We start from the raw sequence: 27,487 nt of genomic DNA, 5'->3' as shown, positions 1-27,487 counted from the left end.
GCGGGCTGTTTACCGCCGGGCACGAGCCGAAGCGCCGGGGCTAGCCGCGCGCTCACCGCACCCACCATGGCTTCCCGCAGCGCCGGCACCTTACTGACCGAGTTCAATGCCGCCTTCGTGCCCCCCAGCCTCATGCCCGGGTAAGCCGCAGCGCGCCGGCAGGACCGAGTCCCGCGCCCCGCCCCCGCCCCTTCGGCACGCCCCCTCCCGGGTCCGCAAACTCCGCCCCTCGCGCCTCCGGGGTCGGAAGACGCCTCCCGGCTCCGGGGCCAACCTGGGGGTGCGGGCTGTGTGAGCGGGCAGCGGGCGGCTGTGAGCAGCAGCGGGCTCTCCAGATCCCTTAGTAGGGTGTCGGTGCCGAGAGCAAGGGCAGAGCCAGCCTGGGCTAACCGGACCTCGTGCCAGTGAGGGCCTGAGTAAGCGGGAGGAGAGGGAGGCACGAGGGAGCTTGAGGGTTCGGAGACCCTGAGGCACTAGTCAGGAACACATAGACCATGAGGAGCCCCCCAGAAAGTAGCAGGACCGTGCCGGGCACCCAGGATTCGGGCGAGATTAGGATTCGTGGGCTGAAGGATGGAAGGAGATTTGGTGGGTGCCCGTTGGCAGAATCTGGCAGGGTTGGGTGGGCAGTAGTTGATGGATGGTAGTGTGCACTATTCACCTGACTTTGTGGCCACTCCTTTCGCTGATCTCACTTTATCTTCACAGAATTTTTTCTTTGAGAGCTTCTTGCACCAGCCCTGAGAGCTGCCTTCCCATTAGCGTTTTCAAATGCAGCACCAGCCCTCCCTTTCTTTTCTCTGAGTGTCTTCAAGCTCCAAACATCTAAAATGCAAGTCCAATTGTTCCCTCCTATTCGTTGACCCTTTCTCCTAAAGTGTGCGATTTCTGCTCCAAATCTCCCTTCTTCTAAGGACATAAGATTGTCTTATCTTTCCTCTCAGTCAGCATGGGTAAGGAGGGCAGGGACTGGATTCAGAGAAGCCACCTGGCCAGTATCAGCAAGCTGGTATAGAATGAGTGAGTGAAATTCATGCCTTGAGAGTTCTACAGACAGGATCTCCAAATGGGTGGAAAAAGACAAAAAAAAAAAAAAATACCCACATACTCTCTCCTGCAAAGTGAACAGACTCACAGTATATTTTGTATGAAGTTTGGCTCATTTTCAAGCTGAATAAGCAAGACATGGAGGGGCTTGTCATATTAGCATCATTTCCAGAGATTGTGCATGCAAAAGTAGCTACATCCAAGGGCTGGGGCTCTAGCTTTCATTCAGCCCTCCTGTGGACAGGACCTTTCTCTGGGTCTTGGACAGCTCAAAGCTATTTTGATTCCCACCAGACAAAGCTGATTTATCATTTCCAGAAGCCAAGCTAAGAGTGTTGGAAAAGGGGACTTAGAATTTGCCTATTCATTCTCTGAGGCATTCACTTTGGGCATACCAGGTGTTGCAGTAAGATTTTGGAGAGACTAGGGGCTGGGGTTGTGGCTCAAATGGTAGAGCGCTCACCTAGCACATGTGAGGCACTAGGTTCGATCCTTAGCACCACATAAAAATAAAATAAAGATATTGTATCCACCTTAAAAAAAAAAGATTATGGAGAGACAAAGACAAACAAGTCAGAAAGGGGCTGTCCTTTGAGGGGCTCCCAGTCTCGTGTAAATACCTAAGATTTAGTGCAAATCCATCTCTGCTGCCTTGGCTGGTGGTGTTTGCACAACATTCTGGAATGTTTATTATGAGGTTTGGTTTTATACGTTGAGATTTTATTTTTCTTAGGCCCCCCCCTGCCACAGTCTCTGTTGGAAGGTCTTCTGTTGCCCAACTTCTTGGCCATTTGCTGCCATGTGGCAAGGCCTGGTGCACCTGCAAACCCTGCCTCGTGGCTCCCTGGTCTGTCCGGAAGAGATGGGAGCTGCACATTTCAAAAGCAAATCCCAGGCTGCTTCTCCATCACACCACTTGTCTGCAGTCCCTCGAGCACTTGTTCTGTCCTGTGATTGATATGGAAATGATGATAACACATGTCAAAAATATGGCTTCAAGCCTGGCCTGGGCGGGGTTGAGCAGCTGAGGCTGTGTCCTTAGCTTTCTCATCTGGGTTTTTCTGGGAGGGACGTGCTCTCCTTAAAGAGTTGTTTTATGTTTCTGAACGCTACTTATTGCAATTTTGTTCTCTAAATGAAAGGATCCAAGATTCCTAGCCACACTTGGAAAATTATTATTTGTGTGTGTTTTTTCAAACATTAATCACAGATTTTATAGCATAGCCAGTTTCTTCTGACACTCAAATCAACCCTTTTGCAATTTTATTCATAGAGGCAGAGGATATTCTGCCTGGTAAGGACCTCAGAGATCAGACAGCTCCCTCCTTTTCCAGATGTGGGGTCTTGAGGGTCTTGCCTGAGCCCTATGCCGGTCATGGTAAAGGTGGGCTGGATCCAGTCACTGGTGCCCAGTGGTAGTACCATGAATCCCTATGTCTGAACACTGTGTGAGCCTTCACAAACCCTAATTTTATTTTATTTATTTCTTCTTTAGCAGTGCTGGGAATTGAGCCCAAGACCTTGCACATGCTAGGCAAGTGCTCTACCACTGAACTACACTCCCAGCTCATACAAATCATTAAAAACAAAACAAAACTCTTCACAACCCAGATGAGGAATGAGCAGTTTGCTCAAGGGCATTCAGCAAGTAAGTTGTCCTGCCACGACTTTGTGATTTCAAATACCCCAGGTCACCCCAGTGTCTACCCATCCCTCCCACAGCCTCTCATTCTGCTTCCCTCAGTCAGCAGGCAGGGAGTGGAGTAGACATTGAGAGACTCTGGAACCTTCCTGCCTGTTTTGAATCCTGACTCCATCCCTTCCTTACTCAGAGGCAAGTTATCTATCCTGTCACATGGGGATAATAATGGTGTGCAGATTAATGGAGTCTTAAATCAGTTAATATGCATAAAGCCTGGGACTTGGTACTTGTTAGCTATTATTCTTAGATCTCTGCAATTTCAAGATGTTCAAGGCCTGTCGTTAGGCTAGGGGCCGGGGTGGGCAGTGGTGGAAGACGCTGATGATGCTGGTCTTCAGATAGATGACTAGGATGTTCCATTTTGTTCCTTGCTGCTTCTGGGCAACACAAGTCCTGGCACCTTTCCAGGAGCAGTACCTGAAGATGCCTGGCCTGGGGGCCAACCTGCAGTGGACAGGGATCTCTTGGGTCAGAGTCCCTGAGGCTAAAGGTTTTTTAAGGGATGAGACCAGCCTCAGTGAGCGTCTGCGTCCTGTCTGCAGGTCAGGCCTGGGTGGCTCCTTGCCTGGCTCCCTGCTTCCCACCAAGCTCCCTGGGCTCTCAGTGCGTTCATTCATGCCCAGCCTGCTACTGCCCCTGATGCCCACAGTTTCCACCCAGCCACTCTCACCAGGGGTGAGGACAGGAGGACTCATATCCAGCCCTTCTCTCTATCTTCCTGGACTGGCAGCGGTGCCCACACGTGCACTGAGCTGGGTCTTATGCCAGTGTGTTCCATAATCACGATTCTCAGGAGGGTGGACTTACAAAGATGGTTGTGCCCCATGCCCAGAGTCTGTGTACAGCAGACACAAGTACCCGGTGGTATGCTGATAAAGGTTTCTCTGGAGGAAAAAAGCCTTCACCCATGTAAATATTCCACGGCTGATTTCAAGGTGTAGCTAGCAACATGGTGTCCCCAAATGAGCTGGTGTGATGTGCAGCTGCACATCATCATAAGGGACAGTGGTTCCCTTCATGGAGGTTTCACTTTCTGTAGTCTCAGTTACTGGATGTCAACTGTGGTCTGAAAATATTGAATGGAAAATTCCAGAAATAAACAATGCATAAGTTTGAATTAACTTCTAAGTACAGTATATTGTTATAATCATTCTATTTACCATTACTGTTGTTTATCTCTTACTGTGCCTAATTTTGTAAATTAAACTTTATCATAGGTATGAATGTACAGGAAAAACCATAGTACATATAGAGAGTTCAAAGTCCTACCTGCAGTTTCAGGCATTCACTGGGGGTCTTGGAATGTACGCCCAACCAATTAAGGGGACACTGTATTGGTAATCTAAGATATAATAGACATAAATGACCTTGAGAGCCCAGACAGTAGTAAAGTGTAAAATGATTAGGAAGTGATGTTTTGGGCACATTTTACCTTTGTTTTTTAATATGATTTGTTTAATTGTAACTTTATATGATTTAATTTTTAATAATGGATTTTCCTCCATATATTTATTGGTGTATTATAATTATACATAATGGCGGGATTCGTTGTTACATATTTGTGCATGCACGTGATATAACAGTATAATTTGGCCAGTATCATTCCCCACTATTTCCTCTTCGATACTGACTTTTTAGACAACAGACTTGACACATTCATGAAAATTTAGAAATAACTCTCTTGAAGCTGGTGCAAACTCATGCCAGCCACCTGCAGTATTGCTTGCCTCTGCCATTTCCCCAGGCCCGTGCCTCGGCCCTCAGGGGTGAGGCTCCAGCAGGGCAATGGAAAGAGGTTTTGGCAGGAGCATCTCTCAAGCCCCTTCCATTCCAGCGCAGGCCTTGGTGCTAGGCCAGTTTGTCCTGGGGTATGAAACCAAGGCCATCTCATCTACCCGGGAAGATGCAGGGCTGTGTGCCCAGATGTTGATGTTAGGATCTCCTGGGAAGCATTAATGGATACTCATGCTCAGGTACCATCTAGAGGTTCTGATATAATTGTTTGGGCATTGCCCACTCACCCAGGCATCAGAGTTTTTAAATTCTTCCAGGTGATTTCAAGATGCTACCAGGAATAAGGATGACTGGCATTCTGCAATGCAGAGGACCCTTGTGAAGGGGCAGGTGTGGGCCTGTTTTCTAAGCATTTCTAAAAAGGGTTCCCAGTGCCAGGCACAGTGGCACATGGCTATAATCCCAGCAGCATGGGAAGCTGAGGCAGGAGGATGGAGAGTTCAAAGACAGCCTTAACAAAAGTGAGGTGCTAAGTCATTCAGTGAGATCCTGTCTCTAAATAAGATACAAAATAGGGCGGGGGATATGGCTCAGTGGTTGAGTGCCCCTAAGTTCAATCTCCAGCACCCTTTCCCTAAAAAAAGAGTCCCCACTGTGGGGCCTTCCACATGTCCCATTCTCCTTGGCAGCCTCCAGCCCCAGGCTGCAAGGTCTGACTGAGACCCAGCAGAGAGCTACTTTCTGTCAATTCTCATTCCCAGCTGTGAGAGCAGAGCCTGCCCGCATTCTAGCCCAGAAGTACAAAGTACAGGAGCAGAAACTAAATTCTAAGGTTGCACCTGTCTTCCAGGTCCTGTCCCTGCAGGACCCCAAGTCCCATCCCTGACCTCCAGGGGCCGCCTGTTCTCAGGAAGGGACTGTTCCTTGTGCACACAGGGGCCTCCGTCCACCCTTCTGCCTTCTTTTCAGAAGGCCCACAGGCCATGCTGTTCCCTCAGCCCTGTCCTGCTCCTCTGTCCCAAGGCCAGTCCCTGTCTCCTCCTTGAAATTCATCTCTCAGTTGTTCAAGGAAGTGGGAGGGGATTATAGTAACTGCTGCCTCTCACACGGCTGGGAGGAATTGGGGAGCCCCTAAGAAAGGAAGGCTGGGAGCCCTGGGAAACCTGGTTTTTGTAACAGGGACCCTCCTCTCCTGAAGACAAACCTTAAAAACATGTCTCCATTTGTCAGCTGGATCTAATAAATATTTACCGAGCATCTACCATTTGAGGAATGGCAGGTTAGCATATTGAAGGAAACCATGGCCCTTTCTCCCCAGGGACTCTATAATTCAGAAAGAAATAATATCCCAAGGGTGCAGAATGTTACAAATACAATAGACTGTAAACTGAGACTTCAGAGAAGCTCAATAGCAAAGATGATCAAATGGGCGAGGACAGGTGGGGGCTGTGGGGTGGATGAGAGAGGCTCCCTGGAATGGAGGGTATTTGAAAGATAGCTGGAAAATGGATGAGCCCACAGTGGAGGTGCTCGGAGAGCTTCTGGACCGAGGGCATGGCGTGAGCAAAAGCACAGGCTAATGTCTGCAGGATGTGCTTTCAAAGCAGCAAATGACCTATTTGGCTAGAGCAGAAAAGCTGCCATGTGAGAGTGGATGACAAGGCCAGAAAGACTTCTCCCCAGGCCCCTGTCAGGACTCCCCGAGCAGCTGGCCCAGTTGTTCTTAACTTTGTAGGCCGTAGGGAGCCCACAGGTTCTGCTGGGGGTGGTGGGGGGGAAGGTTCCCGTCAGAACTGTCTGCAGCAGGAGGCGTTGTGGAGCAGAGGCTGCACATGGAATGGGGACACGCCAAATAGTAACAAGTTAATTAGTTAATAAGACTGCTCGTGGGATCCCTGACGGCTCGTGGTAATTAATTTTAATGGTAGCTATGGTGCCAACCGTGCTATTAAGAGGCAGAAAGGGACTGTTCCTTGTGCACACAGTTATCCACATTGGGTGTTAGAATCCACATGCGATTACTGCTCAGGGGCCTGGCTCCTGTCTCTTGTGTGTCGGTAGATGGAGGGACTCAGGGGCAGATCAAGGGACTGGAGCAGACGAAGAGGTCAAAAAGGAGGTCTGATGGTGCCATGGGACTGCTGGATGCTTAGTTATAAAACCCGCCATTTCTCTCTGGCCTTTCTACCTGGGCCTGCCACAAAGCCCACTAAAACAGGGCCATAGAAGGCTCTACTGTTACTGTGCTTAAGGCACACAAAGGGATATAGACCTAGCTTGCCAAGATGTGCCTACTGAGTGCCACATGCAAGGAAAACCAGGCAGAACTTGGGAGCGCTGCGGAGGAGGGGGCTTCTATTCTATTAGGATGCAAATATCTTGGCATTCAGAGAGGGTAGGAAAGCTGGGAGCAGAGGAGGAGCATGGCAGAGAGCTTGGGGGTGGCGAAGAGAAGAATCACAAGAACAAGTCATGTTTCTATAGCTTCTTTCTTCCAAGGAGCCCAACGCCCCTGTGGGTGGATGCTTCGAGCTCTCTGATGATCAGAGCTACCTGGGGGTTTTGGACTTCTCCCTCCACCAGCGAGCATTTCTTGAATACTTGTCATATGCCGGGTGCTGAGGATCAGGGAGAACGCAAATTAGCAGAGGAGGTGGACTCACGTGGACAGGAATGTGAACTTGGGGATGGATGATAAGCCTATTCCTGAGCATAGATGCTAGGTATGGGGGTACGGTCTGGGAAGGCAGCAGAGAGGGCTAGCTTTTCCTGAGTGGTGGTGAAGGCCCAGGTGCACAGCATTCCAGATAGAGAGACTCCTGCCAGGCTCGGAGGCCTGGGGGCACAAGGGCCCCAGGACTGTGAGTACTGCTGCTGGGCCTGGGGCACCCATGGGGAGGTGAGAAGAGGCGAGGAAGATGCTCTGGTCTCAGTATGGATGCAGGCTGCAGGGGGCGATGCTTGGCCTAGGAGACCTACTAGCAGATTGGAGACTGTCAGTTGAGCGCTGCAGTGGGATGGGAGAGGGCAAAGAAGATGCTTCAAGGGCACCTGCGGGAGATGGAAGGAGCCCTGGGTGTGGAGGGTGATGGATGGGGAGGATGGTGGAGCCACCCAGTCCTGGTCTCTAGCTTAGGTGAAGGGTGGGCTGGGTGGTGTTAACTGGGGAAGGAGGAGAAGCAGGCTGGTTTCAGCAATGCTGGGCAGGCCCTGTGTGGGCAATGGAGTGTATGCATCTATTGCCAGGAGAATTATGGGGGACTGGGACATAGATCTGGGCACCACTGGTGTGAGGGAGATCTCAAGTGGATGAGTTATCCTGGAAAGAGTGGATCCCTGAAAAGGAAAGAGGACCCAGGGCAACATTAACACCAGAAGATGAGCGGGGTGGGGAGGGGTACAGCAATATCCATGGCCTGTCACCCACCATGGGAATGGCCTTCCTCTTTTCATAGCACAGTGTGAGAGCCTCGAACTAGGTTGGACTTGGGTTGGATCTGGTCCTGCTGATACTGGCACAGCCTTGGCACATAGGACATACCCTCATGACTCCATAACCCTTGAGCAAGCATAGAAGCTGAGTGTTATCAGACCTAGTATCGTGCCAGCACACAGTGAGTTCCCAACAAAGTGACTTTTAATGCCATTTTTAAAAATGACATGCACATAAAGAAGAAAACAAAAAATCACCGTTAAGTCCAAATACTCAGAATTCACCAGGGTTACCATTTGAGGGACTTCACACCACGTCTCTCTTTAGGTTTGCATTCAGATGAAAGACTGGGTGGAGGAGTGGAAGGAGAAGTAGATGAAAGCAAATTTTATGAAAATACGATTATATCCTATTTGTTATTTCAAAATGAAAAGCATGAAATTTGATCTTCCTAGGATTTAAGAGAAATAAGCTGAAATAAAATGGAAGAATAGGCAGAACTTAGATCAGTGTCAACTCATCACAAGAGATATTAATCCCTAAAAGATCCCCCTAAAGGGAGAGAGCATAAAAGCCATCAAAGGGTGACAGTCATTATGCTCTGTATTTTTAGCGACATGTTTCCATTTCTGATGTCATGGGTTGACTGCTTGGTGGCATTCTTAGTAAGTGCACTCCCTTCTCCCTCCACCCACCCCCCAATTTTGGTTGCTTACGTTATTTTTACTTTGACAGGTTTTATAACATTTCCATTCTGCTCTGCAAGCAGCGCTCACCTGGTTGCTATTCCGAGTTCTATTCTCAAATAGGTTTGAAGATCACCACCCCTCATTCTCACAGAAGATCCACATTACTTAGTTATTAATTTACTGATTTTTTTCTTTTGAGCACCTCTTGGTTGGCAGGGGGTAGTCACTGTACGCTACTTTCAGGAAGCGCCTGTGAGTGTTCCTTTCCTGAATTCTCTAGTGCTAGGAAAGGCCTGGCATTACCCCTATGACCTTCTTGGGCTAGGTTCTTCTCTTTATGTTTCTGTTGCTTTTTTTTTTTTTTTTTTTTGTGGAGAGTTGGCAGCACCTGACAACCAGTGTCTCTTCTTTTATTCTCTGTATTCTGAACCAGCTGAAAAGAGAGGAAGAGCTGATATTAGAGAATGGGTCCTAGATGCACCGAACCCCATACTGAGACATCCAGGGCTGGAGCCTGTTCCTGTGGAATTTCTGGCATAAAGGGGAGTCGGGAGCAAACCTTGCTCCTGAGAGAAAAGAGGAAAGAGGGGTGGGCTACAAGTGGCCCATTTTCTCCCTTCAACTCACCACTCAGAAGTTCCTCTGCCTCCAATATGCAGGAGCAAGGGTGGCCTGGAGCTTTCTCCATACCAGGACTCAGGATAAAAGGAAGCTGAATCTTCTTGTCTCTGTTGGCCTTGACCTCTCAATTTATTGAATCTATATTTCTAGGAAGTTTCAATTACAGCGTGAAACACTCTCAGGAACTCTGCCTCTACTTCTCAGGATATGTTTTCTTTCAAACAAATTTCTACATTAGTGAAAATATTGCAGAGAGACAATGTGAACCAAGGACATTGGATGGCCTTACGTGACCGTAATTTAAAAAGTAGAGGTTCATGTATAAGTGGTGGGTCAGAGGTCAGACCAAGGAATGCCAAGAAAGAGTAAAGGTTGAAGAAATAAAGGCAGAAGGTACAGGGTATTCTGTGGAGAGATTAGGAAATCAAGAGAAAGGGTAGTGTGTGGGAGGGCGGGAGGTATACTGAGGAATTTTGCAATCTAAAAAGGCTCACACACATCTCTAGGCAGAGGGGAGGAAGCCAAGGGAGAAGGAGACATTAAAGATGGCACAGAGGGCCTGATATGGTGGTGTGCGCCTGTAGTCCCAGCAACTCAGAGGCTGAGGCAGGAGGCTTGCTTGAGCCCATGAGTTTGAGACCAGCCTAGGTAACATGGTGAGACTCCATTTTGAGAAGGGGGGCAAGAAGGAAGGAGATAAAAGAGAGGAAGGAGGGACAAAGAGAGAGAAGCCTGGAGTGAGGGTACAGCAGGGGAGATGGGCTACAGATACCCAAGGGGGGAACCTCTGGACAGAGTCTCCTGGAAGTGACAGAGGTGACCATGCAGGCTCATGGGGCGGGGCAACAAGAACTCCCAACTCCCCATCTTCCCAAATCAGAATGAGGCATGGCCATTGGCAGGAAGAGCTCTGAGATGGGAAAACTTTAGGACCAGTGGGGTCATGGTGTCCAGGGGAGCATGCCCATGAAGTCAAGGAACATGAGGAGAGAGGTTGGGGCGAGGCCATGAAGCTGGCAGCAGGGAGCCGGTGGCACCAGGAAGCAGGAGGGCCTTCGATATTTTTGCCTACAGCAGACAATGGCCTAGAAACCTTCAGTAGTCCCTCTGCTTAACTTTCTTCTTTTTCCTGAAGACTCAAAGAAAGAAACCACACATGACCACCTAATTCTAAGCCAACACCCTCCCTTTCAGTGAGGAGACTGATGCCCAAGGCAGCTTCCAGAGGTACTGAGGATCCAACCTCCAACCCTCCGGGGCTCAATGAGTACCTGAGATGTCTCAGCAGAGGGGCAGAGCTGGTTCCCAGCACTCCTGGGCTTCCCTGGGAGTGTTGTGCAGGTGGTTAGGACACTGGAATTAGAGAAGGGAGGATGTTGAGTCTCATGGATGAGGGTCTTAGGACATGTGCTGGAGGTCTCCGGAGCATGAGCAGTAGTCTTTGGTGTCATTTAAGTCCAACTGTGGACATCACAGGTACCACAGGCATGCCATCCAGCTCCTCTTTATTTGTTTAATAAACAATTTCCTACCCACATCCCATGTGCCAGACCTGGTACTGAGACCCTGTGTTACCTGGACGAGTAAAACACAAGCAAGCTCTGGCCCTGAGATGCTCGCTGTCTGGTGGGGGACACAAGGAGATGTAAAGACGCAGTAGCAGCACAGAGAGATGCGGCTCAAAGAAGGACTTCAGGGTGCAAAAAGGAACTGATGCCACCCAGACCTAGGAGGGGTGGCAATCTTTAGAAGTTATGTTTGGAAGTCTTAAAAGAGAAGGGGTTGAGAGACAGAATTCAAGTCCTGGTGGCAGAAGACACACAGCAAGGACTTAGGAGGGTCATGAGAAGAGACCAGGAAGAAGAGAGAGAGCAAGTGAGCTAGAGAATCCCGTGACTCCTTAGGACTGGGGTGTAGGGTGGCTGCTGAGGCTGGAGAGGTAAGCAAAGGTGAGATCCCAGACAGCCTCAGATGCCTTGCTAAGGATGTGACTTTGGAAAGTTCAATCTGATCAAAATATAGAAAATGGACTGGGGTGGGGAGTGGTAGGGTTGGGCATGCAGTTAGGAAATAGAGAGCCAGAGTCCAGATGAGGGGTGATGGAGCCACAGGACCTGGTGACCACTGGACATGAGGAGGCGGATGCCTGTGTTTCTGAATTGGCCAGTGAGGAGGGACTCTTCAGAGACGGGCCAGACTGTTGGGGAAGATGGAGGTGGGAGATCCCCCTGGGGGATGTCCAGGGAAGGTCTAGTGGATAGCAGTCTAAGCTAGAGGAGACCCCAGGTTGGAAATGTAGGTGAGGTGTGACGTGGTGGTGGTTAAGGCTATGCGTGCCATCACCAGGACAGATCCCAGGAACGAGGCACTTAAAAGGTAAGTAGAAGACAAGGATCATGAGGCGACCAGGAAGGAACCATCGGGGTGTGGGTGGAGACCAAGAGAAAATGACCAAGAGGGGCGTTTCCAGAAAGGAGAGGTCAGCCATGCCCACAGCTGCAGGAAGGCCCAGGATGATAAAGAATGTCCCCAGGTCAGAAGCTATAAGGTCACTTTCAGGAGCAGTTTCAATGGCATCATGGGGGAAAGCCAGGTTTCAGAGGGCGGGGAGCTCAACGGGAGCCTGAGGGTTATGCTGAGTGGAAAAGCATCCTTCTGGTGTCTGCCAAGTGTCGCTGCCCACACTCTGGACATTGCTGACTCACCCTCTCCATGTGAGCTTCATTTAACCAACGGTCTTGAGAGAGCCTGTGTCCCCAAGGGCCTCCACTTATCTCCTGTCCTTCTCACTGGGCTTCCGTGGTGGCAGAGGGTGATGGAGCTCCTCGGGGACTGTTGGCACTCTAGAAGTGTGTTCAAGGCCTCCAGGCCATCTGAATAGCACCAAGTGAAGCTGAGGTGTTGGGGACATTCAATCCTAGGCCTTAGCTATCACAAATCTAACACCTGTGACATTTCATCAGCTGTACCCCCAGTAGCTTCCTATTGTCTCTCAACTCTATAATGAGATGACTACGGCATGCCGAGGCTGAAGGAGGTCCCCCACATCTTCAGGCTGAAATGGAGGCTCACTGAGGGACAGTGATTTGCCTACAAGCTGACTGAGGGGCAGCAAGGGTGTTCTGGTCCCTGGGTAGGCCCCTAGTGTAGAAGATGCCCACCCAGAGACCTTGGTGCAAAGGAAGAGTCCCAGGTTCCTGTCCACTTGGCCTTCCCCAAAGACCTGAACTGGTCAGTGCACCTCAGGAGCCCTCCCAACACCAGAGGGGCCGCTAGACCCCTCAGGTCTTCGGGGGGCCTTTTGGAGCTCTTTGCTGATCTGCATCTCCCCCTCCCCCACTGCTACCGCAGGTACCAAGGCCATGTCCCTGGTGTTGACTTCTCCTTCGGCGCTCCCTACGGTACCATCACCCTCAAGTACTTCCAGGACCACCGCAATGCAGCCATGGATAAGAGCGGCTCTCCCCTCAGCAGTGGTGGCCACTTGCCCACCCTCTTCTCCCCCAACCCCAATCTGGTGCTGATTGACCGCTGGAAAACCTGGGACCGCTCCCTGAACTTGCCCAGCTACAATCGCTTCAACCTGGACGCCTACCGATCCAGAGAGCTTGCTCACTTCTACCAGGTGAACTGCCCTCGTACCTGCTGCCCCTGTTGGGGAGGGACAATGGCAGGGCTGGGACATGTTGATTTACTTTCTGAGAGCCCCTGGGCCAGCAGGGAACCTGGTGATTTTGGGTAGGGGAGTGGGGAGGCCTCCGGACTCTGCTTCCCTGACCTCCACCGCCCAGGGGCTCCCGTGGATCCTGTTCCTGCTCATTCCCACTGCCACTGGAGCTGGGTCCTCCAGAGGTGTTCCTGACCTGACATCTGTCCCTTGTAGTACCCGGCCGTATGAACCCCTGCTCGCTGAAACAAAAGGCCTAAGATTCACCACAGGATGAAAATACACGAGCAAAGGCCCCACTAAAACTCCCTACCCGGGTCCAGTCTACTGATATACCCACCTGGACCCTGTGCCCAGTGACCCTCCCCAGTCCCCAGGTCCCCTGAGGGACCTATTCCAAACTATACCAAACTACTTAGGGGGAGGAGAGGAGGAAGAAGCAGAGTCCCCAACACCCCCATTGCTCTTGTCCTGCTCCTTGTGGCTCTGGAAGCCATCCCGGTAGGGCCCAGGGGGCCTGAGCTGGACTTGACCCCTTGGTGGGGTGTGGGCTTATTCTGTGCTGTTCCCCGAATGCTACTCTCTGCATCACTTTCTGTTACAAATGTCCCTCCCAGATGGATTGCAAGGACACAGGTGCCACCTGGTGCCAGGGCAAGGGATTTGTAGGGATAAGGCAGCTTCCTCAGTGGCAGGATGATGAGATGCCCTCAAACTCTGAAGAGCCATGGGGCCATCTCAGTGAGTCTGTGACAGCCCTTCCCTCCACCCTGGCTCACACAACAGAACATGCCCTGTCCAGGAGGGGAGGAGAGGGAGGAAGAGAAGCTTACACTACTGGTGTGGACAGCAGGTGTGCATGCCCCTGCTCACCTGGGGTTTCATACCTTATCTTAGCTGGTCCTTGTCTACTCTCTGCAGCAAAAGTGGTCTGTGTGTGTGTGTGTGTGTGTGTCTGTGTCATTATCCCCATTAGATGGGCAAATAACTGAGGCTCAGAGAGGATACCAGGGGGTTAGCAGTTGTGGTGGGACTCCAGGAGCTTTGGAGACTCCCCCAGGGACATTAGAGGAGACTACTTTGCGTCTGCCTAGGTACAGCCTGGCATGTGCCTAAAGTCACTAACAATCTGTCATCTTTTCCTTGGTCGGGCTGCAGTTGGCACAGCAGCAGCGGAAGTACTACCTAGACAAGACCGGCACGGTGCCTCGGGTCCCCTACTTTGTACTACCTGTGAGGGAGCAGGAACGGTACCCCATCCCTACTGACCTGTGAGTGGCTGCTCTCTCCCCATCCACGCTGACACATCTTGAACAAACACCCCCCAAAGGCACCTGCTCCCACCCAGGGTTTTGCAGCACCTTGGCTGAGACCTGCATTTACAACCTTGCCTTAAAGTGCCTGCCGTGCAAATGGCAGCTTCAGAGCAAGGGAGTCCTGGCTTTTGCAGCCTTAGGAGGGATGCCAGGAACCTGAATGGGCAGAACCAGGAAAAGTGCCATCCCGATCAGATGCACGGGGAGTTTAGAAGCACCCTCACTGATCTTTGGGGACTCTTTCCCTGGCAAGGCCAACCTTGCAGCTTCACTGGTCCATATGTGGAGCGGCAGGGAGCTGCTGCCCTCCGGCGGACACGGAGGGCACTTCAATAAATGAGGAATCCGTCCCCAGCTCCGCCCAGACCGGGTTTGTTCTGGGCGGGGCTGCAGTCCCTCACCCGGGACTTGGGACTTGGAAATATCTTGAAAGTTCAGTTGGGCATCCAACAAAATATAAAAGTTTCTCACAGCCCATCCTCCACATCTGCTTTGACCTGGGAGAGCGGCTTTCCTCCTAAGGCCAGCGCTCCGCCCTGCTAGCTGATCCAGGCTCCCTCCTGCCACACAGGCACCCACAGTGATGTCCTGTGGTAGAGGTGGGAGGGTGGTTGATGCCTCGCTAGCCTCCCAGCCCTTCCTTCCCCGTCCCTCACAGCCCCACTCTTTGGGGAGGGACAACGTCAGGAGGTCAGTGGAGAGATTTGAGGTTTCCAAACCGTGCTGACCCTATCAGGAGCCCCAGCCCTCGCTACCTTGTTCAGATAAAGCCACAGCTGTTTCCATACAGTTTAATGGATTTTTAGAGACACGACTTTGTCTGCCTCTGGAAGTGCCTGTGGGGTAGATGGGTCTATTTTATAAACAGGGAACCTGAGATTCAGTGACTGCCTCGGAGCCTTGTGGCTGGATGGCCTGGCTAGCTGAAGGCCAGGTTTGAAAGGCAACTGTTCCTCCTGTGGCCAACTCTAGACTCTGGATTGACCATCTCCACTGCCTGGGACAGCTCTGGGTCTGTGAGTCCTTGGAGACAGTGAGCCTGTCCTGGGGACAGGTTGCCTCTTGGGACCTTCTTTCCAGGATGTGCCCCTCCTGAAGCTGCAGGGAGCTGGGGAAAGCCCAGCTCTCTTTCTTTTCTAAAGTGCCGGCAGCCTGTGCTGCTGAGGGTTCCATGCTCAGGGCAGATGATCAACAGGTGTTTGAGCATGAGGGTTTGGGGTCAGTTCTCTTGCCTGGGGCAAGTCTGTCCCCTCTGGAGTTCCATTCCCATCACCCCCCCACCACCACCACTATCACCACCACCACCACCACCATCACCACCATTATCACTATCACCACCACCACCATCACCACCATCACTTCTTGTAACACTTGTAGAGGGTTTTCTTCTTGTCCAGTGTTATGTTAGGTGTTTTGTATGCAATAGCTGGTTTACTCCTCAAAAAAAGCTAAGAGGTGATACCAATAGTGGTCCATTTCCAGCAGGAGATAGGGTCAGAATCCATGTCAGTTCTGTCTGACACCCACGTCCTCATTCTTAACCACTCTACTACTATGTAAACACAAATCACTTTCCTCTCAAGTCAGGGTGACTCATCAGATTAAACCAATGAGCAGCCAGCAGGGCCAGCGCGGGCTGATGGTGGGCATGGCCTGTTGGGCCTTCTTCACCCTTCCTCCTGGCCACACTGCCTGACTCCAACTCCTTCCTCACATCCAGGCCTCCTCTGAGCCCAAAGAAGAAGTGGTACCTTTTAAGAAACTCCCCTGAGAACCTGAGGACCTACCAGACCTTCCCATCGGGGAAGCGGGTGTCTGCACAAGAGCGGCAGAGGAGGGACTACTACTTTGAGTACAGATCATAATACCAGTGGCTGACCCCTGCAGCCTCAGCCTGACTAGCTTGGCTTGCTTGGAATAAAATCTTTCGCCACGACTATCCCATGCACTTCTCCCCTGGGTCCTAGGGGCATTTCACCATGATGGGAAAGTGCCCCGAGGGTCACTCTACAAGGTGTATTAAGAGTCTATGGAAAATTCAGCTCAAGCCCAGGATCAGCAGTGCCCAGCTGCATCCTGGGGCAGGTAGAACCAAAGGGGGAAGGGCACCCAAACCTCAGTGGCAGGTCACTCAGGTACATAGACCTCCTTTGTGTTTCTACTGGTGTAATCAAGGAAGCCGAAATGCACATCTGAAAATGAGGGCAAAGTTGGGCTGGGGATGTGGCTCAGTGGTAGAACGCTCGCCTTGCATACATGAGGCACTGGGTTCGATCCTCAGCACCACATAAAAATAAATAAGTGAAATAAAGGCATGCTATCCATTAAAAAAAAAAAAGTAGCCCCAGAACAATTACACTGGGTGTGAGGTGGGAAAGAATTCTCTAGGGAGCCCTGGCTCAGCACTGTTTGACTCATGTGGTAACTTGTGAGGAAGATGTTCTTCACCTCAATTCACTGATGAAGACATCGTCCAGAGATGTTGAGAAAGTTGCCCAAGCACACACAGTGAAGAAGGGATCCAACCAGGATTTGAACCCAGGTCTGTCCTGAGCCCTGGTTTTTCTACTATATACTCTACTTCTGACCTATATGGAGACTGAGGGGCAGACTTTGGGACCCTGAAGGACACTGTGGAGGAGCATCACCTTAGAGAAGAAAGTGCTTGAGGCAGTTACTTCTTGCATTCCGCCTGGATTGGCAGAGACAAGCTGATTTGGCATCTACCCTGAGGCCATTTCTAGAAGGGAGTGGGAGAGAGTGACCCAGGACTAAGCTACTCTTCAAGGACGCTGTTTCAGGACCCTCTACCTGCCCTGCCCTGGAGTGGGTTCCGGTGGCCTTGGAACGCCTGGAGTATCTGCTTTCACTAGGTTGCTTTTTCACACCCCCTGGAGTCTCCTGCAGGGAGCAGAACACCGTGACAAAGTCTCAGTAGACAGGCTTTAGGGCATGGACCTCAGGAGTGCAATCGAACTTCAGGGCTTCCCCAAAGTTCCACCTTCTGGATTGGCTTGAGGGGCCCTGTTGCCCCTGACTGAGGAAGTCAGGACCCAGAGGCTAAGGGGCTACAGCAGGGTTCAAGGGCACGTGAGGTGAAACAGCCTTTCCTCTGTAGCCAGAGTTAACCACCTTCCCAAGGACAGGGCAAATAAGGAAAATCCACGTGCCTATCAGGTGGGTATCTGATGACCCTGAAGTCCCCACAGAGGCTGCTTCTGTGTCCCAAAGTCCCTGACCAGCTGAGCCCCCAAGTGTCTCTGGAGTGGCCAAATTCATCCCTGCACTTGGCTGAATAGCAAAGCAAATAAACCCTGGTTTCTGGTCACACGTGGTCTTATCCCAAGGGCCTGGGGTTGCCAAGTGGGGCCAAGATTCTTCTTCATGGGATGAGGACAAGGAAGCCAGGCGCCAGCTGGAATGACAGCTATGTGCACATCTCTATGCCACTCTGCTCTGGGAGATGCCGGGTGGAGAAGTCCAGCAAAGGGACAAAAGGACAAATTCTTTCTTAATGAACTTCATCCCACTTGGCCTGGTCCCCTGTCCTGACATGAGTTGAGATTTGAACCCTGGCCTCAAAAGATTGCCATCCCAGCTCGCTCGGCGTCGTTGGCAAACTGAAGCCTTAGAATGAGCAGTTCTGAATGCCACGTTCTTGTGTCTGACCCTGTGTTCCAAAAGCAATGGATTAATGGGCTGAAGAAAGGGTTTTCCTTTGCTTTATTTAGAAAATAATATTCGGAAGGGGGCCAAAGTCATGTTTTAAGTCAGATGTCAGTGCCTGGAGGGGCGGGTTCCAGGGGTCTCCGAGAGGCTGCTGGATCAGGAGTTTGTGGCACATCAACATCCCCAGAAGTGAATCCGAAAGGAGCTGAAAGGAAGAATCCAGAGGCTCATCTGGAGCCTGGGGTTCTAAGGGGCCCTCCAACTCGGGGCTCTCTTTGGTCCTGGAGTCCTCCCTAGCCCACCTCTCATGTCCCTTTCTCTGGCTAATGGCCCAAATGAAACTTCTTTAAGATTCTTTTAGCAACACTAGAATGCAAAAAGTTTTAGAACCTGATGGTGCTGGAACCAGTGGAAAGAAATGGGATTGACTCAAAGAGAAATACAAGGCAGACCGGACGCCAGGTCCAATTTCATGTTGTGGAGGAAGAAGAATTACCTTTGATTGGAGTGTCCCCCAAGTGTGTATCTCTAGGGTCCACCCAAGCTACAAGCCCTCTGGCTGCCATGTTGGAATGGGGAACTCTGGCCCCCATCCGGGTATATGGAAGCAGAGGGGACCACTTGATTCAACTGGGCCAATCCAATTCCCTCTCTCTGGAAATTCAGAGTTAGAGCTGAGAGAGATCACTGAGGAGTCACTGAAGGTCATTCAAACCCAAAGAGAGAGAATCCTGGCCACTGTAGGGAGGCCATTGAAGGTCTCCTGTCTGAAAAAGCAGAGGTTGCTGATTTGCAGAGGAGTGAGGACAGAAGCAGAGATGCCCGGGGAGAGGTGGAGGAGCAGTTATTGGGGGGCTCTTGTCCAGGTGCTCTATGAGGCCCAGCTCTCTATTCTTTTTAAAAATATTTTTTATACCTTTATTTTATTTATTGATTTTTATGTGGTGCTGAGGATCGAACCCAGGGCCTCGCACGTGCTAGGCGAGCACTCTACCCCTGAGCCACAACCCCAGCCCCTCTATTCTTTTTGAATTGGTTATTAAGCCATCTTGAGTGGGCATTCTTCCCTTCTATCAAAATCTCCTAGTTTATGAGACCAAGGGGCAGAACAGGGGCAGACGTACAAGACACTGGTCAACCGATGCTATTTCAACAGCCCTGTAAGGGCTCTTTCATCCCAACTTGGGCTGCCTCTAGAGGGAGTGCACTTCCTGTAACTGAAGGATCCCCAAAGGACTGGAAAACACAGCCAGGGAAGTACAGAAATGGCCAGCCATCTTCAGGGGATCCGGACCAAACAAGGCCATTAAGTCTCCTTCCTGCTCTCATCTCGGAAGTGGAATTGGTTGCTTATCTCATTAAGTTTCTCTTCTTCTATGAGCATCTTACAGCAGCACCTTTACTTTCCTGTACAAATCCCCACCTTCCTGGGACACAGGGTAACTATGGCAAAGGCAAGCTCCCAGGTCAGTCCTGCAGCGCAGTGGCTCTTGGGAGAAGGTGTGCTGGCCGCCCAGGGACTTCTGAGGTTGGACCACTCCCATCATTTGCAAAGCCCTGGAACCCAGTCCTCCCCTCTGGGTTTCAGGTCCCCCGGGGTTGCCTAATTCCTCAGAAGCTGCAGCTTTACTAATCCTGAAAGAATCTGCAAAGTGCCTTGGAAACTTGTGATTCCTTGGGGAGACTGAGATGCTCCACTGGCCAAGGGGAGACTGGGGGCCCTTCTTGAGCCCTCCCCCACCCACCACCATGCTGGGAACCCCTCCCCTCCAGAACTCCTTACTTCATGAAATCTGGAGACTTGAACATTGCGTGTTCAAACTCTGAGAAGGACAGCATGTTGTCATTGTCCAGGTCTGACTCACTCAGGACCTGGCCAGGGGAAGGAGGCTGAGGGGAGCCTGGTGACAATGAGACGGGGCGCGGGGGGAAGGAGAAAAATGCCTGTGCCAAGGGACAGCAAATGCCAGGATCTCTGCCAGGTGCTTACACTCATCTCCTGGGGCCCCTGTCCCACCTGTGAGGCTGGTTCTCACCCCTCACCCAACCCCCAGAGAAACAAGGCAGTGTGCACTAAGGATCCGAGATCTCAGAGGCTGACTCTCACTCCTAGGAAGATTCTCCAGCACCATCTTGATAGTGAGGGCAGGGGTTCCTCCCACCTGCCCCATCGCTTGGTCACAGACAGGGGCCCTGCACTGTTAGGGGCTCAGTCAGGTGGGAAGATGGTGGTGACGCTGCCTCTTTCCTTCTAGTTCCCATTCAGACCAGAAACACTGGAAGGCTTTTCACGGTCACTCTAGGACATCTGGACATCGTGTGGCTCTGGGACTAGGTGGGGAGGGGATGTTGTTATGTGTCCAGCTGCTCTTGGTCTATCTGCCTGCAGGAACCCACGTGGGTGGGAGGCCCCGGACTGGAGGGTCAGGCACGTGGCTCTGGGGACCACGGAAGAGACTCGGGGGAAGGACAGACAATTGGGAGGTAGTTGCTTCCACCTGTGTGCCCACTCCTCAAGGCACCTTGTGCTGCCCACCCCTTTGGAAGCCACCAGGGAATAAGTGGTCCAAAGGCCAGTGTGCCAATCTGCTTGAGGCTCAGCCTTGGGTCTCCTCCCAAGTGGGTGGTCTGATACCCAAGGGCTTTGAACCACAGGCACCCAGGCCTTGCCCTTCAGCTCTCGAGTACACACGTGGTGTGCAAGGTCCATCAGCATGTCCTCAGACACGTCATCGCTGTTCAGCAGTCGTAGCACAATCCTCTGCAGGTCCTCCTCATCGATGAAGCCGTTCTCATTAAAATCTGCAAAGAGGAGGTAGGTGGTGATGGGAGTTGTGGGCCTTGAGTCCCAGAGCCCAAGACACAGAATCCCATCAGCCTCTGGGAAGCTGAGCAGGGCCCAACTACCTCAGACGGGGGGACCTGGGCAGGCCCACAGGGCAAGGCATGACCAGATGGGCAAGCTATAGACAATTAAGTGCTAAGTAACATGGCAAAAATAATAGTCATTGATTGAGTGCATAATACATGCTCAAGCCTGTACCAAGAACTTGACCTATTTTAAGTCACTGAATCTTCACAATCAACCTTTTATTACTCTTATTTTATACAAGTGGAAACTGAGGCATGGAGGTGTCATATGGTTTGTTCACACTGCCATAAAGTGGAAAGGTGGGATTCAAACTCACCTAGGTTGACCCCCAAGTCCTGAGTCAACCACGTGCTATGGAGATCTTCATCTCAGAACTCAGAGCCTTGTGTATGTTAGGCAAGTGCTTTACCTATGAACTCACCCCTCATCTGCTCCCAGTGGTTTTAGAAGCTATCCTATTTAAACTAGACCTGCTTAGGGTTTCCTGTCATTGACCACCAAATCTAATCCTAATTCATTATCAGAGCTTCAGTTTCCCCATCTGAAAAAGGGAATAATAGTAGTACCTCCCAAGTTGCTGCAAAGATTAAATAAGGAGTCACATCCACCTGGCATGGGGTCTGGAACACAGAAGGTGCTCAACACAGAAGACAATGCTTGTACTGTAAGGACTCAATTCGACATCACTGGATGATTATTCAGCACTAAAAATACAAACCTTAGGGACTGTGTAATGTCCCACCTTGAAGAACAGGAGCTGGATAGGCATATACTAGGCTATTAGAGAACTTGATGTCCAGAGTTTGCTGGTACCACAGAGTCTTTCAATGGCAGAGTCACCATCTCTGTTTCCGAAGGCAGAATGTAGATGTGGAGGGCACAACTGACCCCTGGCTCCTTAAGCAGTGCCTTTTCCCTGGCTGGATGTTTATCAGCCCCAAGAATTGGAGACTGAGGCCCGAGTGGATTGTGGAGATTCTCTGCTCACAGTTCTGCATCATCCACCACAGGAAATGGCTCAGAGCAGGTGAAAGGGGCAGAGGGACCTGGAGGCAGCCACAGCTGCAGTGACACTGCACCACTGGCAAGAAACTCCGAATTCTCTTCTTGAGACCCTGCAGTGTCCCCAGGCATCCTGCTGGCCCAGCTCCCATATGCAGAGACTGCAGCAAATGACATGGCTTTGGTCCCAAGCCATCTGGAAACAGAATAATTTGCTGGAGCAAATGTAGTCCTGGACAGTTCCTCTCCTTTGGGGGTGCAAGGGCAGAACAGCCTGGGAAAGGGCTAGAGGCGGGAAGCTCTGGGCCACTGGCCAGGTCCCAGCCCATGCCACCCCAGCAGCCTTAGGAGCTGCAGCGTTGGACCCCTCAGGAGGAGGTGGAGACTTTCTCTTGGGAAACACCAACAGCAGGATGCTTAGGAAACTGGTGGAGTCAGGGCTCAGCCGTCAGGTCCCTCCAAAAGACTCTTGCCATCATCGTCTCAATGTCTCTGTAATTCTTGCTCTTTGCAATTGACAAGGTATTGTTATCAAAATTGGCCCATTGGCTGAGGGGGACATGCATTCACTGCTATCCCCAGGAGAACTGGGCTTTCCTCCCTTGTCTCTCCCAATCACCAGCATTCTGTGGCTGGGTCAGGTTTAGAAAGATGTGGAAAGATCTGCCACCAGTGCTTTGCCCAAGGGGAATCCACAACTGGTGGGGACTATGCTGATTGGAGCAGAAGGTTGTGGTTGGGGTATTCGTCTCTGAAACGTGTAAAATCTCCCCGAAGTGTGGAGAGATGGGGGATTATCAGCTGGAGGCTAGAATGTTCCTCAAAGCAGAAACTGGAGGCCAGGAGGTAAGATCCAGGGAGATGCAATTTCTTGGTGAATTCTTGACCGATTGCCCCCCCTCTTTGTCTTCTTACTAACAGAAATGTTATTCCAGATGATACCATGTTCAGCTTAAAATATGTCACTTTCCGGTTTTCCTTGCTGCTATGGATGGCCATGTGACATTGTTCTGGCCAATGAAATATAAACCAAAGTTTCTGGGTGGGGTTCTTAGCTTGTGAAAGGAAAATGGATTCACCCATGTATTTGAACGCACATTTTGTTCTTATCCCTTCTCTCGTCCCCTTTTCTTCCTGCCTAGAATGAAGATAAAATGGCAGAGAAGCCATTCTGTGATCATGAGGACTGTGGTCCCATACTTTTGAAAGATTAGGAAGGTTAAAGGAGCCTGGGTCCTTGATTGCCACCTGGAGTCATCGCCCCAACTCTGGAATGCCTGATTTCAGGCTTTTTTTTTTTTTTTTTTAACACGAGCAGTGTGAAGAGTGACTGAATGTAACACTGATGTTGTAGCAGACTGAGCAATAACTCTCAAACTCTGCTGCATATTAGAAACACCAGGAAGTACTCAAATACCATTACATCAAGTCTCTGGAGCTGGGGCCCAAGCACCTGTTTTTTTGTTTTGTTCTGTTCTGTTTAACTCCCAGGTGATTCTAATGTGCAGCCAAGTTTGAGAATCACTGAGCTAAAGCAGTGCTTCTTAAGATTTTCAGGTGCAAAAGAATCTCATGGGATCTTGCTAAAAATGCAGATTCTGATTCAGTGGGTGTGGGAAGGGCCCAAGGATCTGCATTTCTAACAGGTTTTGTGCTAGTGCCCATGCTGCTAGACCACAGGCTACACCAGGAGTTACCAGGAGTGAGAGTATTGAGTTAGTCTTGGACTTTTGCTGCGAATCGTCACCGTGACCCTGACTATGATCATCCTGTACTTCCTGACTTTGCCATCTCTTCCTTCTTTTTATTCATTTTCTTCTTCCTTCACTGTAGAGCTCGACCACCCGGACTTACTGAGCAGTCCCCATGTGCCAGGCATGAGGTACAGGGATTCACGAGTTCCATTTCTAATCTCGCTGACAGCTTGTGAAGCCACAAATCTTCTGAATCCAAAGAGATTTGTCCGGGTGCCTCTGATGCAGCCTGGCATCTATGAGTCCCCTGGCATCTATTTGCAAGCCGATTTGCATGGAGGTGTTGAGCTTTTTGTTTTCCTGTTTGGGCTCCACGGACACAGGAGGGCAGTGTGGTGTCTGATCCTTGACCTGACCCAGTCATGCAGCTCTCCCTGATTCAGAGCTGACCATGGTTCAGCCCCCGTGCTGGAAACCTGGAGATGCCCTCCTGCTCTTAAAGCCCCTGAGGGGTTTGGGGATTTTGTTTGGTTGGTTCTGGAAACCTTGGAAAGACAGCAGAGCAGACATCTTTCAGGACATCTGCCCAGGGTATTACTTTATCATTGCTGAGAAGTGTCCCCAACCCAAGCAGCCAACTTCTCAGACCATGTTTGTTCACGACTCTGTTTCTTTTTGGATGTAGGGGAGCAAGTTTGGTTTCCCAGCCCAGGGCAGCAGATCATTGATTTGGCTAAGCCAATCAGCACCTGCTGAGAAAATGAAGGAGGAAACAGATGCCTGAAGAGCCCACAGGCCACATGGGGTTGGCGGTAATCAATTTTGTCTCACGGGCACAGAAGCATAAAAATCAGATCTGAGAAAGAGGAAGTTCTTAGAGAGCAGAAGATGAGAGAGACCAGGCAGCCACGGCGAGGAAAAAGTGGCTGCTTCCCAGCTACATCCTAGCCCCTGAGGGACTTCACTTCTCCTCGGGTTCTATACTGCCTGGACAAACTCCAGTGTCCCTAGCCACCCATGATCCACACCTCTATTTTGCATGGGTGAGGACTGTGACTTGCTCACAACCAATAGAATTAGCCAAGGTGATGAAAAGTCACTTTCATGGTCACATTATGCTATGTAAGACATCTGACAGCAAAGTGACTCAAAGCACATTCTCCCTTACTGTCTTTGAAGAGTAAGTGGCCATGTTGGGAGGCCCATGTGGCAAGGAGGTGAGGGCAGCCTCCAGCTGATAGCCAACCAGAGGTCAAGGCCCAAAGTCTTATGGAAGCAAGGAAATGGATCTGCTAACAACCTGAGCCAGCTTCAGGTAACTGTTCCTCTTCAGAAGCGAATGCAGCCCAGAGAGAACCTTGATGACAGTGTTGTAAACCCTAAGAGAAAGACCCACTCAGCCATGCCTGGACTTATGACCCCCAGACACTGTGGAATCACTCACATGTGTCATCTAAAGCCTTTAAGTTTGTGAAAATTTCTTATTCAACAATGGAAATGATTATAATGTGATTCCCTATCAGTTCCTTTCATGTGGGTAAATCTCTGTGACTTGTAACTTGAACGCTCTTGGCTGAGTCAAGAATGAACAGGGAGCCTGGATCCATGTTCCCCCAGAGGAGCTGCCCTGTTCAGAACTGTGTGGCAGGGGCTTGAGCTCGTACAGCTGCCACCCGTGGTGGGAAAAAAATGACAGAGAATAGCAGAAAACAGTGGGAACTCTCTGAAGACTTCTAGAAATACTTGCAAGAAAGGAAAGAGGAAGAGTGTCATGGACAGGTGGGGGCTACTTTGGGTATGTGATTTCATTTTTACTTATCCTTCCTGGAATTCACTATGAATTTGTGTCTTGTATCAAATTTAGGAATGTGGTTCATTATTTCTTCAAGTATCTTTTCTGTCCTATTCATTCTCTCCTCTCCTTCTGAGATTCCAATTGAATATATGTTAGATCTTTCCATTGTCCTACATGTCTAAGGCTCTATTCTTTAATCCTCTCAATATTTGTTCTGTTATTCAGATTAGATTACTCATGTTTACAGATTCTTTCCTGTCATCTTAATTCTTTTGCTAAGCCCATTCATTGAAATTTTCAGTTGTTTTGTTTTTCAGTCCTATAATTTTCATTTCATTCTTTTTTATAGTTTCTATTTCTCTGCTGTGATTTCTTATTTTTTAATTAATTATGTGTATATTGAGTATATTTGCTTTTGCATCACTGGGCATGGTTATTGTGATGGTTAGTTGTATGTGTTATCCTGACTGAGTTAAGGAATGCCCAGATAGTTGGGAAAACTTTATTTCTGGGTGTCTGTGAGGATGTTTCCAAAATAGATTAGCATTCGAATTGGTAGATTGAGTGAAGAAGATCATACTCATCAATGTGGGTAAGCATCATTCAATCCATTAAAGGGTGGCCCAGTAGAACAAAAAGACAGAAGAAGGGAGAATTCACTCTTCCTATATGAACAGGCCATTTATCTTCTCCTATCCTTGGACATCAGCACTGATTCTTGAGGCATTGGACTGAATTAAACCAACAGCTTTCCTGGTTATCCAGTGTGTAGACAGCAAACCATGCGACTTATTGGCCACCTTCATCCTGCTGTGGTTTAGATATGAGGTGTCTCCCAAAAGCTCATGTATGAGATGATGAAGAAATGATTGGGCTACGAGAGCCTTAAACTAATCGGTGCATAAATCCAATAATATGGATTAACTAGAGGTTAATCATAGGCAGGTAGTGTGTGACTAGAATTCGGCCACGGGGTGCATGCCTTTAGGGTTTATATTTTGTCCCTGGTGAGCACAGCACTCTCTGTGCTTCCTCATTGCCATGTCCTGAGCTGCTCTCATCCTCTATGCCCTTCTGCCATGACTTTCTGTCTCACCTTGAGCCCAGAGCTATGGAGTTGGCTGACCATGGACTGAACCTCTGAAACCATGAGCCCCAAACAAACTTTCCCTTCTCTACGTTGTTCTTGCTAAGTCTTTTTGTCACAGCAATGAAAAAGCTGACTAAAATGTCCTGAAATCAAAATCAATCCCCTCATCTATCTCTGCCTCTATCTCTATCTCTGCCTCTATCTCTATCTCTATCTCTTTCTTTCTCCCTCACTATTAGATAGGTTTCTTTAAAGAATCTGGCTAAAATACAGTTACAATAGCCATGTAAAAATGCTTGTCAATTAATTTCAACACCTGGATCATGTCAGAGTCAGTCTTCCTTCTTGAGAATGCATTAATTTTGAAAGAAAATTTTTGTATATTGTGTAATCTTGGATTGCATTTTGGATATTATAGATGTTTGCTGTGGAGACTCTGTATTCTGTTATATTCCTCCAAAGAGTGCTTAATTTTTGCCTTTAGTAGGCAATTTGTTGGACTCAGACTGCAAATCAGGGGGCCTTGTTAAAATGTAGTAGTTCCTCAAATCTTAGTTCAGTTTCTTATCCTTAGTAAAGTTGCTTTGCGTTTGTGCCCATATATATATATATATATCTTCTGACTTCTAAATTATATATATATAATTTAGAAGTCAGAAGAGATCTTTGCTGAGCTTATGGAAAAAAAAAAACATGGGCTCTTTTCTTTGGCTTCCTTCTCTCTGAACTCTCCTCTTACTTTTCAGGGGTTAGTTGTCCTAAACACTCTGGTTCTTCAAGTCAGAATGAATTCAGGGTTTTTATCAGCCTGTGTAATTTGGCTCATGGATGCATGAGGACAGGAGAAGATGCGTGTCTCAGCTCAAATGGAAAGAGTGATGTTGAATTGTACAAGTCTGTATATGTAAGCCACAATGCACTCAAAGCCTTGCACATAGCCCTGTTTGACCTCTTCTCAAGATTTCTTTTTGATTTCTTTTGAGAGTACCCGGTGTGCCACCTGTGGTAAGGGGACATTTACCTGGTGAAGAGCAGAATGTTAGCAGAGCCCTGAGACTATCCCAGACAGAATCAGAGACCCCCCCCCCCCCCGCAAATAAAGTCAAAGGACCTCAGAGCTGATCTACTTCAAGTCCTTCATTTTAAATATGAGAAA

General features: G+C 49.7%; 2 protein-coding genes across 2 annotated transcripts in view; one reads left to right on the top strand and one right to left on the bottom strand.

Annotated features, from left to right (window-relative positions):
* CIMIP2C (ciliary microtubule inner protein 2C) lies at positions 1-16,074 on the top strand (the record flags this gene model as incomplete). The annotated part of the gene is made up of 4 exons (XM_081265164.1): positions 1-140; positions 12,578-12,851; positions 14,052-14,164; positions 15,930-16,074. Exons 1-4 carry the CDS (start codon positions 67-69, stop codon positions 16,072-16,074), a joined length of 606 nt encoding a protein of 201 aa, XP_081121290.1. The 5' UTR covers positions 1-66.
* Positions 16,075-17,925: 1,851 nt separating this feature from the next.
* Positions 17,926-27,487, bottom strand: part of CIB4 (calcium and integrin binding family member 4) — a gene marked incomplete at its 5' end in the record, with an annotated part of 51,306 nt that continues 41,744 nt past the window's right edge. Inside the window, 3 exons of the mRNA XM_081265394.1 lie at positions 17,926-18,083; positions 19,662-19,750; positions 20,571-20,680. Coding sequence (XP_081121520.1) covers positions 18,053-18,083; positions 19,662-19,750; positions 20,571-20,680 — 230 coding nt within the window. The 3' untranslated portion in view covers positions 17,926-18,052. The remainder of the gene's footprint in view (positions 18,084-19,661; positions 19,751-20,570; positions 20,681-27,487) is intronic.

The sequence above is a fragment of the Spermophilus citellus genome (assembly GCF_964194105.1).
Source record: "Spermophilus citellus genome assembly, chromosome: 13".
Taxonomy (NCBI): Eukaryota; Metazoa; Chordata; class Mammalia; order Rodentia; family Sciuridae; genus Spermophilus; species Spermophilus citellus.
Note: the sequence above shows the minus strand (reverse complement) of the source record. Positions and strands in the feature narration are given on the sequence as shown.